Source organism: Mus pahari, chromosome 14 (genome assembly GCF_900095145.1).
Source record: "Mus pahari chromosome 14, PAHARI_EIJ_v1.1, whole genome shotgun sequence".
NCBI lineage: Eukaryota > Metazoa > Chordata > Mammalia > Rodentia > Muridae > Mus > Mus pahari.
This window is the reverse complement of record NC_034603.1, coordinates 71,239,900-71,255,481: the sequence shown is the minus strand read 5'-3', so window position 1 is coordinate 71,255,481 and position 15,582 is coordinate 71,239,900. Positions and strand designations below refer to the sequence as shown.

The 15,582-nt window shown below is 42.8% G+C and overlaps 1 protein-coding gene across 1 annotated transcript in view; it reads left to right on the top strand.

Annotated features, from left to right (window-relative positions):
* Positions 1-15,582, top strand: part of Nsf (N-ethylmaleimide sensitive factor, vesicle fusing ATPase) — a 131,149-nt gene that overhangs the window by 95,242 nt on the left and 20,325 nt on the right. The window contains exons 15-17 of the mRNA XM_021211820.1: positions 355-488; positions 11,033-11,099; positions 12,668-12,747. Of these exons, the coding sequence (XP_021067479.1) occupies positions 355-488; positions 11,033-11,099; positions 12,668-12,747 (281 nt within the window). The remainder of the gene's footprint in view (positions 1-354; positions 489-11,032; positions 11,100-12,667; positions 12,748-15,582) is intronic.

Below are 15,582 nucleotides of genomic sequence, written 5' to 3'. Positions count from 1 at the left end.
AAAAAAAAAACAGATTTGTTAGAATTAGTGATACACGTCCTGATATGCATTTATATACATTTTCTTTCTTTTCAGAAGCAAAGTCCTTGTGTTGTCGCTTAGTCAGAAGGTTGGGAGATTAAGGGCATGTGAGAAAGCATGAAGGCATGCATCTCACCATACTTTTGAGAAATGCTAATCAGTTCATTAAGTTTAGTTGCTAATAAATAAAAGGAAACATGTTGGCTGTGGAACGGTCAGGAAATGTTAATGAGCAACTAGTTGAGACCTCAGTACCGTGTTGATAAAAGTTTAAACTTGTTCGATTCCCTGCACTCAGGCTGGCTTTCTTCCTCTGCCTGTCTTCTTATGCAGGCCCTCCTCACAGCGGGAAGACTGCCCTTGCTGCGAAGATTGCAGAGGAATCCAACTTCCCCTTCATCAAGATCTGCTCACCTGATAAGATGATTGGCTTCTCTGAGACAGCCAAGTGTCAGGCCATGAAGAAGGTATCAAGATTTTGATGTTATTTTAATTTCTAGTCTGGATGAGTATGTGTGCATGTGTGCACGCTGACATGTGCCTGTGTACACGTGGGTATAAAGCTGTGGCACAGAACTAATTATCACCAGAACCTGAGAGTAGGTGGTGACTATGTCATATTCTAAAACTTTGTTAATGCAGTTTTGTTGAGAATTTTTTTTGCCTTCCAAATGTTACTGTCTTAGTACATATGAACATTAATTTTCACTTCTTTTTGGTGTCGTCTTTCAAGGCGGGGTTTTTCCGTGAACCCCTGGCTGTCCTGGAACTCTCCGTCGACTAGGCTGGCCTCAAATTGACAGAGATCTGTCTACTTCAGCCTCCAGAGTGAGTGCTGGAATTAAAGGCGTGGCCACCACTGCCTGGCTCAATTTTCACTTCTTGTTGGTAGTGGTTTGATTAAAGATCACTTGAGAGGGTCATGTAGAACGGAACAAATTCATTCGAGTTCTGTCTCTTTAGTTCTTTATCAGTGTGCAAACCGAACTGTTCAGCTTCGATTACATTGACTATAGTTTGGGAGAGAACACATTAAAATATGGAAGCATTTCCCACGAACTCCCACATTTGTTTATAGACACGAGCCTCCTTAAACCTAACGTCTCCTCACCCCTCTCCCTTTAAGTGTTTGTTACCTCTGAGCTATTGGTGGAGTTAGAGTGGCACAGAGTAGCACTGGCATCATTTGGCCCACCTCACTTGCATCCCAGCAAGTACCAAGTCAGCCTTCTACAGCAGCCTCTGAGTGTGCTTAAAAGTCAGAACTGAGACCCTTCCACTTGGCAGCTACTCTGATGGTGACGTTCTGATTTTGCAGACTCTTGGTCCTTGTTTTGTCTGAGTGAGTCTGGCATATGCTGTACCTCTGACTCCCTCCAGTCCCCTCCCATTCTCTCAGGCTTGGGTTTCCCTCTACAGGCAACCCCCGAGCCACCAGTGTTGGAACTTTAACCCTTGGAATCTGGAGTCACTGGACTTCATACCTTACAGAAAAGCAGGCAATACTTTCATTGTCCTAAACCGTCTACTCCATACCTGTTCAAAACCAGGAGTGTGTGCAGACAGCGAAGGACTCCATTGCTTTCTGCTGCCGCTGGCTCCTACCTCGGGAGTGCTCTGAGATGTGGGTGGATGGTCCTTGTTTTTCTATAAAGTTTTTTTAAAGGACTTTAGGCTTCTGCAGATCAAAGCCACCTTGCTGAGTGTGAGATAGTATCATTTTTATTATTTTAATCTCTTGCAAATTGACTTGAGGGGGGGAAGGTAATATGTGCTGATTTTAGAGGCTTAAATGGTTAAATTAATGACTTAATAACTTATGATTTAATCTTTAAATTGCTGAAGCCTTTCAAGGTAGAATTTTAGATGAGCAGAATGCTAAGGAATATAAAACTAAGAGTCCATACCGGCTTATTCAAAACCATTCTGATTTATGATTCACCGTCTGCATCATCCATGTACACTTAAAATTTAAAAGAATCTGCTCCAGCAGATTAATAATAACTCTACATTAGACTTGTAGTTTTCCTTGGAGTGGGGGAAATATTATTTCCTGTCACTAAACTTTAGGACAGAGTAAATAATGAAGCATAGGTGTCTTAGAAACATATACTATTAGAAATATCACAAACCTTTGCCAGCACACAGTTTTCACGTTACCTAATGGAGGGCCAACTAATGCCTGAGGGCTCACAGCAGTCTAAATGCTCTAGGTCTCCCAGGTTGATTTTGAAAATGAACTGTAACCTCCATCTTTCTCTAGTCCTTCCAGCGCCCCCCCCCCCCACTCCTCTTATCCCCCAGTTGAGGACCGGAAAGGGTGTTTTCACTTTCTTTTCAGACCACAAATAACTTGTAATGCTTTATTCTGAAACAAGAACAGTTCTTTCTTTTACGTGTCCTCTCTCCGTGTAGCTTTTCTTAGTAACAGACCTAACAGAGGGGGCTGGAGACGGTGGGTGAGTGGGTAAGAACCCTAGCTGCTCTTCCCCAGGATGCCGGTTCAGTCCCCAGTGTCCACAGCAGGCAGCTTACAATCACCTGTAACCCCAGCTCCAGCTTTAGGGGGACCTGATGCTTCTGCCTTCCACAGGCACCTCCACTCATGGACCCAGACATAGACACATCATTTAAAAGTAATACGAATATTTTTTTTTAAATAGTATTCTATAGAATTACCAAACTAGAAAAAAATCACTGCTCCACATTTTTTTTGAAGGTTTTTCTTAGTTTGATTAGTATTACATGACTAAGTGCTTGGGTTTTAATGCAAATAGACCCAAATTTGAATCACATCTCTGTCATACTTATGGTCCCTGATACCTTGAGTAAATTATTTTCTCTAGAAGCCTTTAAGCTTTTGGTTTTTCTCTATAATATGAAGGGTAATGTTAATTTAGAGCATGCTGGTACGTACCTAAATCCCAGAACTCTGTAGGCTGAGGCAGGAAAATTGCCACATAAAGATAGTGTGTGAACTACATGAGATGGTAATTTATTTAAAGTAAAATAGCATTTCTGGGACTTCACAGTAAGTATGGTGGGCAGTTTTACTTATTATCATACAGTTTCTGCTTATTTCTTTAGGATTCAGATTGCTAATATTCATTACTATTTTTATTATAAATCTTTAGTTTTCACATTATAAGTTTACACCATTTCCCCCTTCTATTTCCTCCCTCCAGTCCTTCCTATGCTCTCTCTCTCTCTCTCTCTCTCTCTCTCTCTCTCTCTCTCTCTCTCTCTCGGCTTCTTTTTCTTTAATTGTTGATGTGTGTGTGTCCCTCTATATTCCTAAATATATAAACACAACCTGCTCAGTGCATAGTGTTGCTTGTCTGTGTCTTCTGGGCTGCTGTCTGGCATTGGAGAAGCAGTTGGTGTGCTCCTCCAGCGAAGACCACTGCAGCATTCCTTAGCTGCCCGCAGTCCTTCATCTAAAGCTGAGGCCCGTGAGCTTTCACCCTTCCACGTGAGCGCGTCTGTTGCTGCCATCCTTGTTCAGGTCAGGTTTAGGCAACCATGTTGGTGAGGCTTGCTGGGTTTAGCTTCTCTGACATTTCTAGGAGACACAGTTTTTCTAGGGGAAAAAAAAAACTTTAAGATTGTTTATGCGTATTACTATCGAATCTTTTATTGAAAGATACTACTGATTGTCCATGGTTCATCCCTTCAGAAAGTTCTGCTAATTTACACTTGAAAAGAATGAGTTTGTCTGCACTTTTGCCCCATCTTAATGTTGTTAAATTTTTCTCTTCCAATTTGTTAGGTAAAAAGTTGGCATTCAGTTATTACTTTAGCTACATTTTAATGACTGTTAATGACTCTGGTAGAGTACTAACCTACTCAGCACATACAAGGCCTGGGGCTCTGTCTTTGTGAGTGTGTGTGTGTGTGTGTGTGTGAGTGTGAGTGTGTGAGTGTGAGTGTGTGTGTGTGAGTGTGCCCATGTGTGTACACATGTATTTCCCCAAATGTTTTATAATTATAATAGTTTATAAGCTCAGAAAAAACATGTTAGCTTTGTTAAATAGAGTAGTCTGAATTAGTTCATTCAGGATCTTTAGTACCATTTTATTACTTGGATGCAGTAGCAGATGGTTTTTATGAGGAAAGAAGGCCATAATTACGCTACTACTTTTTTCCCCAAAATGAATGCAAAAATACATGAAAATAGTTTATCCTCAATTCATTTAAATTTCACCTTGTTACCTTCTTCAATAAATCCTTTCTGCACGGATAAACTCAGCACTGTGAAAGCATTTATGAGTGTTATACTCTTGTTGGGGGCTGGGGGAGTACCATATGCTCCAATAAGAGATTTGACAGATTTACAGATTTTTCTCCTATTTTATGTTTGCTTTTCAAACTTTATTCTGTTCTAAAATTTTCATTCTTGTATCCATCTTTTTTTTTTTTGCATCTATACTGCAAAAATCTATTTTGCTGACTGTTAATGACATCAGATGAAAAGAACACAACAATAGAATTTGGTTTTACCTAATTATGTAGTCATGATACTTCTGAGTACACATTTAGTACCAATATAAAATACACAAGCCAGATAGCACTAAATTTTTTCAACAAAATTCAATCATGTTTATGGACTTTCTATTAATAACATGATACTTCTTATTTTCAAAGGTTTGCAAATGCACAGAAGAAAATTTCCTTCCCACTAGCTTTGCGAGAAGGAAATAATCTTCTGTGAATACCCTGCTGTAAATCCACTGCCAACTGTAGTCTGCACAGAACGGCCCTGGTGCTAATCCCCCTCCTCTCGTGCTTCAGTCCGTACAAAGAGCAAAGCTGGAAGCTGGATCTCCTGACAGCAGTTACTAAGCAACAGAATTTGGATGTTTTGGGTTGACATCCTAATATATCATGGAGCCGTTTCAGTGGAGTTTGAGCATGCATGAGTTGAGCCGTGGGGTACTCCAGAAGTGTCCAAGGGTCCTGGTGGCTGTCTCCTGGCTTTGGGTGAACACACTGTCCTTTGCCAAGTATATAGAGGAAAAACAGAGCTTTGGGGCCACGTGACTTTTAGCTGGTGGAGCACCCTCTCTGAGGATCACGATAGTGGAAAATGTAAGACTTTTTCCTGAAGAGCGGGGAGAACAAATAAGGGATTTTAAGGTCAATCCCAGAAGCTTCAGTGCTTTGCCGAAACTTGAGGTCCACTTCCTGTCAGAAGACAGCTGACGTTTGCTTGGTCTGCTCCCAAATTATTTTTAGAGACCAGAGATGACTACTGATAGTGCCAATTTAAATTTGCTCATTTACGTTTTTATATGCTACCAAATATGATTAGCGTGTGCTTTCCACTAATTGCTGACAGATTTACTGCATTGGGGATTTTCTAAGTCATTAGCTTCCTCTTGTCATTAGATTTCTGCTAACTAGGCTGAGGTGCCTCACGCCAGCTACTCCAAAATTGAAGGGAACCCTTCCAGTCTCCGCCAGAGAGGGCTTAGCTTTACCTACTTAAGTGCACTAAAGAGGTTATAGAAAGGGAAGGATAGACGCTCCTTACAGCACACTTTGCTGCGGCTTGTGACTCTGAAAGGCTGGGATTAACATGGAGCTAATAATGCGGCATCCTCCCTGGAGCGTTCGAGTCAGCCAGAGAAGCAGCTGCTGCCCGCCTCTCCTCACAGGTGGCTCTGCCCATCCTTAGAGTCCAAGGCTGAGTGAGCTCTGTGCCTTGAGCTCTTGTGGTGCCCTGCCCCCTACCCAGCCTGCCCCAGTCCCAGTTCCTCGACATATGCTGTATCTCCAGCATCCTGTCTTGGAGTCCAGGCCGTCCGTGGTCTGGTTGTCTCTTACAACCCTCAGGTCTGTGCTGTGCTCTCTGCCTTTACAAGCAAGAGAGGTGGTGCAGCCTGTTCTGTCCACAGCTGGGGATAGACGCTGGGAATCTGTTTTCTGGAGATTATCTTTATCCTTTAGAGCAAATCTCATCACTTGCACACCAACCCAGGCTGTCCTTCCCTCTGGACCTGCCGTCCGTCCTCCCTCTAGTCCTTCCTCAGGCTCCCCAGCTGATGAGACCTTGTCTCTGCAGGCTGTCACCTCACATGCTTTGCAGGACGCTCCCTGATGACTCTAGAGTGACTGGACATTCCTTAGATTAGTGTTTTTGGAGTCTCTGAGGTATATATAACTCCTGGCTGCTGCTGACTGCTGACTGCTGTCTGCCCCGTGCGTGCATCCGCTGTGTCGTACTGAGGGCAGGCTGGGGCACTGTTCTAACTGGGGCACTTTACATGAGTTTATTTTCTCTGTATCTTTTCTTCCAATACCTCACCTCCTTTTTGAATTGATTTACATAAAATTACAGTAGAACTTTCCAGCTCAATATGTAAATATCTCATTAGATTTAGGTTGGCAGCTAATCTCCTGTGCTTGCCCGTCAAGCCTGAGTCTCCTCTTAGTGAGCACTCGGCTGGGGCCTGGGCCGGGAAACAGTTTCTGAGAAGACAGCACATAAATCGTGGTGCAGTGGATGAGGTGGGGACCTCAGTTTAGACCGGTGACGAGATAAAGAGGGGCCTGTGACTGCAGGAAGTGAAAGGGTGTGTACGCATTCAGATTAGAGCTGAGGAGTCAGAGCTGACTAGTCAAGTTACAACTGGCTTTGGCACGGCCTTTGTCAGCGTGAGTACATCGTCAAGACAGCTGTGCATGCTCCTCTGTGTGGCACTCACACCGAGAGCTGGTTATTCCTCTAAAAATACAGGTACACTTGCTGTTAAATGAATACCATTGGTCTTTTTCTTCTAAAGTGTTCCAGGCAGCCTATATAATGAACTGTGACATCCCTAAGTTGTTATTACTACATAACAAAAAAACATCTGTTTACACACACACACACACACACACACACACACACACACACACACACACACATTTTTAAGAGGCCTTCATGTAACCCTTAGCCTCAGACTTTCTGATGTGGTGGATACTGGCCTAGCTCTGAGCTTGCTGACTCCCACCTCCCAGTGCCTGGGATCCCAGGTGGGCACCATCACACCAGGCCCACAGATGCCTGGAGTTTGCTGTGGTTTGCGTGGCCCCCCAGGCTTCTGTCACTCTTAACCTATGACCTCATAGCTTGAATGATAGACCTGTCTTCCTGCCTCTAAACCTTTAGTAGATCTCTGAAAACATGTTTGCTGAGCAAAGTTTAGTTATTAATGATTCCTTGAGTTCACACAATACGACAGTGGCTTTAATACCAATCCAGACTTCGGAAATAGCTAAGAACCGCTGCTACCAAGCCTTTCTGTGGTCTGGAACTCACTAACTCAAAGCCAGAAAGAAGTAACTGTCAGGAAGCTGAACCCTTCTTCATCCGATGGGGCAGGCTAGCTGAGTAGTCCATGCGCATATACTCAGCATGCACTCCCCAGACAACGAGATTTTTGGCTCCTGTTTCTCTCTTATCACTGCACTCATCCTCAGCTCTGCCCCCCCCCCCCAGATACCATAGCATCTGCCTTCTTCTCCACACCATCTCTCACCTGACACTCCATAGTCCCAAACTCTCGCTCTTCTGTATGTCAGCCTGGGAAACGTTCCTAAAATGTAAAACTCACATCGCAGCGCATTGCTTTAAAACTCTATAGTGGATTTTTTAAAATTGCTTGTGCAATAAATTTTATAGCTCACAGAAAAGTTTAAGGTCCTCTAGGGCAAGCTGGGTATGCTGGCACACACCCTTAATCACAGCATAGGGAGGCAGAGGCAAGCACATCTCTTAATTCAAGGCCAGCCTGGTCTACATATCAAGTTCCAAGGCAGCCAGGAGTAAGATCCCATTCAATGATGTCTTGCTTCAAGGTTTGAAAGATGCTTGGTGTCCGTGTTGTCAGTCCCTCCTATGCCTCACCCCTCACCCACATCGATGCCATCATGTTTCCATTTCATCAACTAAACACCAGTTGGTTACTACAACTTTCCTGAAAAAAAAAAATTTTTTTTTCAAGACAAGGTTTCTCTGTGTAGCCCTGGTTGTCCTAGAACTCACTCTGCAGACCAGGCTGCTCTTGAACTCAGAAATCTGCCTGCCTCTACCTCCAAAGTGCTGGGATTAAAGGCGTGCGCCACCTCTGCCCGGCTAACTTAATGTCTTCTCTGGACGTGACAGTCAGTGTAATCATAATACGTTCTCTGTTTTTGGATTTGGGCTTAAATGTCTTTTTATTTAATTTGGGAGCCCACCCTTGTCCCTCTCCTGCCTTTGTGGCTTGGCATAACTTCAGCTCTGCTGCAGTAAGGAGCACCCCCAAATTCAATGCCAGGGCACAGCGCCCTGTGTTTCTTACCCGTGTAGGATGTGTGTGCATCATGGCTCACAAGGTGACCCTCGCTCACTGTAGCTTTTCAGAGACTCAACTGAGTTGGTAATGTGGGGCTTTGTGGCATCCAGGATAGAAGGACTATGGCGGCTCATGGTGGGACTCTCCCTGAAGCCTTCTCTCAGACAGGCCTCCTCACAGTACACAGGGCCTTTACCCTTTCTCCATTCTAACTTCTGACAGGGCACTTATCTGCCTCACTGTTCTCTCCTGTGGCTTCTGAACACTTGGTGTATGAGAGAGTTAACAAGCATTTGTTGTGCATGACTGAAATGACTGAATGACTGTAATGTGAACACTTCCTGCTGCAGCCTCCCTAGTACTGTGTCCTTTTTCCTCTGCCACCGTTTCCTGAAAGTCCCATCCAGCCACGCGCTCTCTGGCCATGTCCCATCCAGCCACGCGCTTACTTGCCACGTCCCATCCAGCCACGCGCTCACTTGCCACTGTCCTGAGAGCAGTACCTCAGCCTGACTTCAGTTGGACATCCAACTACCTACTTGATATTTCTGCTGCATATTTTTAAAGCATAAATAATAATAATAGTAGTAATTACCATTATTATTATTAATCATTGATGTTTGAGATAGGGTTTCTCTATTTAACACTGTCTGGAACTCACTCTGTAGACCAGGCTGGTCTCAAACTCAGAGATTCACCCGCCTCTGCCTCCGGAGTGCTGATATTAAAGGGATGTGCCACCACAGCCTAGCTATAAATTTACTTTTTAACAAACACTTGTTATTTTTCTGGTGAGCATTATATTAATTGATAGAGGATCTAGAGCTAATGAAACATACTTGCTTTCTGGGTTTTTACAGCCTACTGTAATATATGGGAATCTATAGTGAATCCACAATACATGCACAGTATATAAAATGCTGGGGCAACAGAGTAAAGAAAAATGATGCGGACAAGGTGGACTCAGAGCTTGTGAATCTGCCAAGCAGACATCTTTACTGGATATTGTCTTGTGCTGGGTGCTAAAGGTATTATGAACAGAGCAGTGTTTTTACCCACTTCACATTCCAGTGAGGAGACAGGTAGCTAAGGAGGAAGTGGAGCTGTGACACAGCACGGGACTGTGTTATGTGTCAGGCTCTTCCTGAGGAGACACACACACACACACATACACACACACACACACACACGCACGCATGCACATATGCATGTGCGCGCACACACACTGATGAACCAGTGAGTTTTACTGCAGTTACTTAAAGGAGTGTGGGTGACAGGTTACTCTCAAGAGCAGAAATTATTCAACAGTAGCCACATCACCAAAAGGCCACCTCAGCCTGGGAGATAGCTCCCTAGAGCAGGAAGCCTGTGCACACTGCACGGCCTACAGGCCTGGGGCACTGCACAACCTGCAGGCAACTCTACAGGTTGCAGTCTTTTCCAGGTGGTACAGTTGGTTGGGCTGAGCCTTTTCCAGGCTGTGGGACTTCTTTGCCTCCTGGAAGGTTGCTTATCTGAGAATCCTCTTTGCAGCGTGGCTTGTGAAAATCTAAATCAAATCTAAATCACCACGCTGTCTCCTGTTTAGATGGTCTTTTGGAGGGAGGGGCCTAGCAGAGCTGGTCAGATTCAGGGACCTCACAAGGCTGTTTGAGTTGTTTATATCCTTTCTTAAGAAGCTTCTCTGGAGAATGGAGTATTTCAGCCGAGAAAGAAACTGCTACAGGACAGGTAGACAGCGTAAAGGGCACTGACCAACAGAAAGCCCTTCTACTAGAAGGGCTGATCTGACTAAATATGTGGAGATGGAAATTGTTTGTGTTTATGCCATGGAAGAGGTAACAAGGAACTGTGTTAAATGGTGACAGCAGGAACCTCCACGGTATCCTTTCTTAACTGTTAAGGGTTCTGTAAAGACCAAGTATATATAGGTTAGTTTTAAGTTTAAAGTGAAAATTGTTAGTATTAGTTTAACTAACTTAATTTCTATACTTAATTCTAAATCTTCTATGGTTTAAAGGTACCCACCAAGGAATATTGTGCCACCTAAAGCGTTATGTATTGGGGCTGGGTCATTTTCTGCCTCTGTGGTCCACCAAGGATACATATCAACCAGAGAGATTAGGTAGGCTTTGGAGATCAATCTGTACTCACAACAATGGCAGGTGCCCATGCCTCATTCACAGTGTCTAAAAGGGATCTGCCATCATTCATAAGAGGCTGGCCTGAAGGCCATGGGCACTTAGCTCCACCTTCTACATCAACAGATTCTAATGATTTAAAACTGCTACTCTATGGTCACTAGGGCATAACCGCTTCCTTTGCTGCTTTAATTCGCTGACTGTTTTTGCCCACCTTACTGTGTTGTCCCAAGCAAGTCATTTAACTGCTTCAAGTGCTACAGTCCTGTAATCTATTAACGTATTTTAGCCTGGACATTAGTGTCTCACTGTGTTTTGTTCAGGTGTTGTTCAAGAATTAAACAAATTTAACAGGGCAGCATGGTGCACTTTTAATCCCAGTATTCAGGAGGCAGAGGCAGGTGAATGTCTGAGTTCAAGGCCAGCCTGGTCTCTTCAGTGACCCCATCTCAAAAAAAGGAAAAAAAAAATAACCAAATTTAATCTTCTTTGGATTACCCTTACTGTGGAAGACAATGAGGTGGTCATACATGGTTTTCTTTCTTCCAGATCTTTGATGATGCTTACAAGTCTCAGCTCAGTTGTGTGGTTGTGGATGACATTGAGAGGCTGCTCGGTGAGTCCGAACTTTGACTATTGTACTCAGCCATGTGATAAAGATCCTGTCTAACAGGGATTATAGCAGCGTCTCTTATATGACATCAGCAGTCTGGATGAGCTAGCTGCCTCGTTTTCTCCAGTGTGTCCTGTCCATAATAAATGAGCGATGTAGAGTAATAAATACTGAAGTTCTGAAAATGAAGAAAAATACTTATTAAACATCTGAAATTGAGGTACAGTGGATTCAAAGATGAAAATTTATTCCCTGTGCTCAATTCAGAAATATACTAACAAGGGCTGGAGAGATGGCTCAGCCATTAAAGGCTAGGCTCACAAACAAAAATATAAGAAATATACTAGCAAATGTCAGCAAAGCTTGTTACTTTGACATTTTGTTCACTGTGAATTCAGTCAGTCTGTTATGTATCATGATGACAGTAGATCAGAATGAGATAGACACCATTGAAGCAGAAACATCTGGGGATCTCATAAACACCAAGGAGACTGCCCAGCAGTGGCTGCTACTAATGGTGCGGTGATGTTTCCTTGTGTCCAGCCTTACGCTGGCTCACCTGCCTTCTGTTTCTTAAGTTTTGGTAATGCTTATTGTAAAACAAGGCAAGTATATCTCTGAGGCCTCTTTAAATTAATAGTGTCCAGGATTGGCAGTGCGCCACGTTTGAGACATCTCAGTTCAGTTTATCGGATTGTTTCTTTAAGAACTTCAGTCATGTCCATTGTTCTGTGTAAATTCCTTTATCCAAGCACAGTTGGCACAAGTGGTCATAGCAACACACTGTCAAGAGTTTGTGCCCTCTTGAGTAGATTTTCACTTTATGAAGTTTGGTTGTTTTTTTTTTTTTTGTACTTGTATGTTTATTTATTCAAGTGCTAGCACTGTGCTAGAATGACCAGTGTTCTAGAAGGATCTAACCTTTATAACATACATTGACAAAAACAATAATAATAAAATAAAGTCAGGAAACCTTGACTTGGTGGGCTTGATACCTACAGGGCTCCACGTGCAGGAGATGGGCAGGCAGAGGAAGCGAGGGAAGTGGCTTCAGGCCGATGTGTCTGAGAACTGCCTTCTCTGCCTTCTCAGAAGGCCAACCTGAGCACTCTCCATTCCTGAGGTTACATCATGGTTACATCATCGTTTCTTTTTGTATCCTGTTCAACTCCCCTTTTTCTCCTCCTGGAATCTCCACCACTGAGCCACATCCCAGCCCCTTTCTACCTATGGTTGGTGTCAAACTTTGTCCCCAGTGTAATATGTGTAAATGCGCATGGTGGTTTCCAGTAATTTCTTAGACTTGTTTGGTAAATACACCTGGATGTTCTCTCCTTTAGAAGATGGTCTCTGAAGACTAGAAAGCACGGCTACACAAATCAAAGTGGATGTTTAGCTTTTTTAGATGTACAGACACATCCTTCTGTACCTTGTTGAGAATGTAGATTATTAAGGTGTCTTTTCTCCTGGCAGAGCTGCCTGCCTCTTACCAGAGCTGATGTTTACCCAGCATGCTTGGATGTGTGCCCCAAGATCTCCATCCCTGAACCATAGCCATGTTTCTCTTTCAGATTATGTCCCCATTGGCCCCCGGTTCTCCAACCTGGTATTGCAGGCTCTTCTTGTGTTACTGAAAAAGGCGCCTCCTCAGGTAAGTTAGTAGTAACAAGATTTCTACAGAATCTTCAGTAAAGCGTCTACAGTGGAACACTCTGAATGTGTAGGTTATCATAGACATACAGTTCTGTTGTAAAGGGTTCTGGAAGACCCATGTGATCTAGCCTTCTGTCTTAAGGTAAATCGTGTTCTTTAAGCAGTTATCTGCTTTATTTTATGTGCATTGGTGTTTTGCTGCATGTATATCTGTGTGAGGGTGTCAGATCCCCTGTAACTAAGGTACCATGTGGGTGCTGGGGAAATGAAACTGGGGCCATCTCTCCAGCCTGTAAATTGTTTACTTAATAGATATTTTCTTTTCCTTTTCCTTTTCTGAAAATATCAGGATCTGACAGTTTCAGTTAGTGTTAGATCTTGTTCTGTGAATTCCCCAGCACCTTCCTCATCCTTAAGTCATCACCTCCAGAGGGAGATGGTGATGCAGATGTAGAGGGTGACCTAAAGTTGTTTCTCCTGTCACGCTCTTCCCTTAAGGAACAGAGCTGGCATCTTCATTCATTTGCTCACATCTTTACTGACGTGGCTGCCAAAGATGGTGATCCCAGTGCCTCAACAAATGCAGAAGCATCCTGTGAGGGTCAGGCCTTACTTATGGAGGTCTCCAGAGAAGCTTGGCTGCTCCACAAGACAGATTCTCTAGGTTGACTCTATGTGGTAGAATGCTGAGAAGAGCCAGTCACAGGAAGACAGGAAGAGAGTGACCAATCATTTGAAAACATCTTAGTGTCCGTATGAAAGTCTCATATGCAATATGCAGAGAAAGAAATAAATTGGTTTATGACTCTAATATGTAATTTAACAGTAGAAAATACACATCCATATTTTACGCTTGAAGACTGGTCTTGATTTTCTAGGTTTTTAGTGCTTCTTTAAGTTTTTCTAAAGTCATAAAAGATACATAACAGCCTCAAATTTTTCATTATATGAAAGGGTTTTTTTTTCCTATGCTGAGGATCAAACCCAGGACTTCCACCATACCAGGCAAGTTCTCTACCACTAATCAATAGTTCTCTTTTGATTTTGGGGTGGGGTTCTCACTGTTGCCCAGACTCCCTCGAATTCCTGGACCTGAATGATTCTCCTGCCTTAGCCCTCTGCTAAAGCTGAAGTCAAGAGAAGTGGTTTCTGCCTTCTCTAGATTCCTCCCATTTCTAAATAGATGCATGTGCCTACGGTTGCTAAAACAAATAGCTTCTATATACTCACACTGGTTTTTTTTTTTTTTATGGAGCTAGCATATTTAAAATTTTTTGGAACAGGAGAGATTGTTCAGGCATTTAAATATTTTTATTATATATTCAGCTTTTTGTTTAAAAATACTTTATGTGAAAATTCACTTAGGAGAAAAATTAATAGCTTTCTAATAATATTTAAAAATTTCTCCTTTACCTAGTCACCTATCCATGTTAGTTTAAATAAAGATATACATTTCTTCCCTGAAAGCTTTTCCTATTCATAGTGATATAAGTAGAAAAATACTAACAAATGGTATGGCTTTAAATGTTTTAAATATCATTTCATTGTACATATACTTGGGGGCACAAGCCATAGGGTCCCATGGAGGAGGTCAGAGGCCAGACTTTCAGGCTTAGTTCTCTCCATTCACCTTTAAATGGGTTTTTAGGATTGAGCCTGGGCTGCTAGGCTTCCTGTAAAGCACCTTTACCTCAGCCTTTTTGCTGCATTTCCATTAGAGTCTAAAGAATAACTGCTTCTGTTTCTTAAAATATTTGTAAGATTCTCAGGGAAGGAAATGTATCTTATGCTTCTAAATCTCACAGCGTACATGCACACGCGCACACACGCATACACGCACACACATCCTTCCTAGTCCGTTCCACAAACACATTGAGCACATACATACAGCGGTGAATGCATCGTCTTGCATTGATAGCCTTAGGTTATAAAACAAGATATAATTCATGGAAAAAACATTAAAAATAGTTGGCGGCACACCCTTTAATCCCAGCACCCAGGAGGCAAAGACAGGTGGATTTCTTGAGTTTGAGGCCAGTCTCATCTCCAAGCAAGTTCCAGGAGCAGCCAGGACTACACACAGAGAAACCACCTCTCAAACCAACAAAGTTTAGGAGCCAGCAAATGGCTCAGCAGATGGAGGGACCGCAGTGCTAGCCTGAGGTCAGTCCCCACAAATCTATGACAAGGTCAAAGGGGAAAGCCAACTACACAAAGGTGTCTTCTGACCTCACATTTATAACCCATGGTACATGGTCTCCCCCATCACACACACACACACATGCACACCACATGCACACACATACACATACTTTCATTTTTAAAAAATTTTACGTGACATTCAAATGACAACACATGAGTAAGTCATTCATATTATTGTTTATCAGGGACTGTAAATCAAGACCAACACAGTGAAATTCTTTATATTTTTGGATTATAGATGACTATCATCCAAAAGTCATATAAAAAAGAAGTGTTAGTGAGGAGTTAGAAACAAATTGGAAACCTTACAAACTGTTAATATGAATGTTTAAGATCTGTTACCTTTGGGAAAGTTTAGCAAAGGTTCATCCTGAAGAGAGCACACGCCAGCACCAAGGCTTGCTTGTTCCCAGCAAGATGATTTAGAGAAAGCCAAAAGGAAACCACTATGAGTCTAAGTAGAATGAAATCTACTATAGTTACAAAGTGGAGTATTATTCAGCAATGAAAATCCACTCAGAGCATATTCCACATAAATGGATCTTGAAAATGTGCTCACAAAAGACCACATACTTTTTTTCCTTCCTCCTTCCCTCCCTCCCTCCCTCCTCCTCCCCCTAATCCTCCTCCT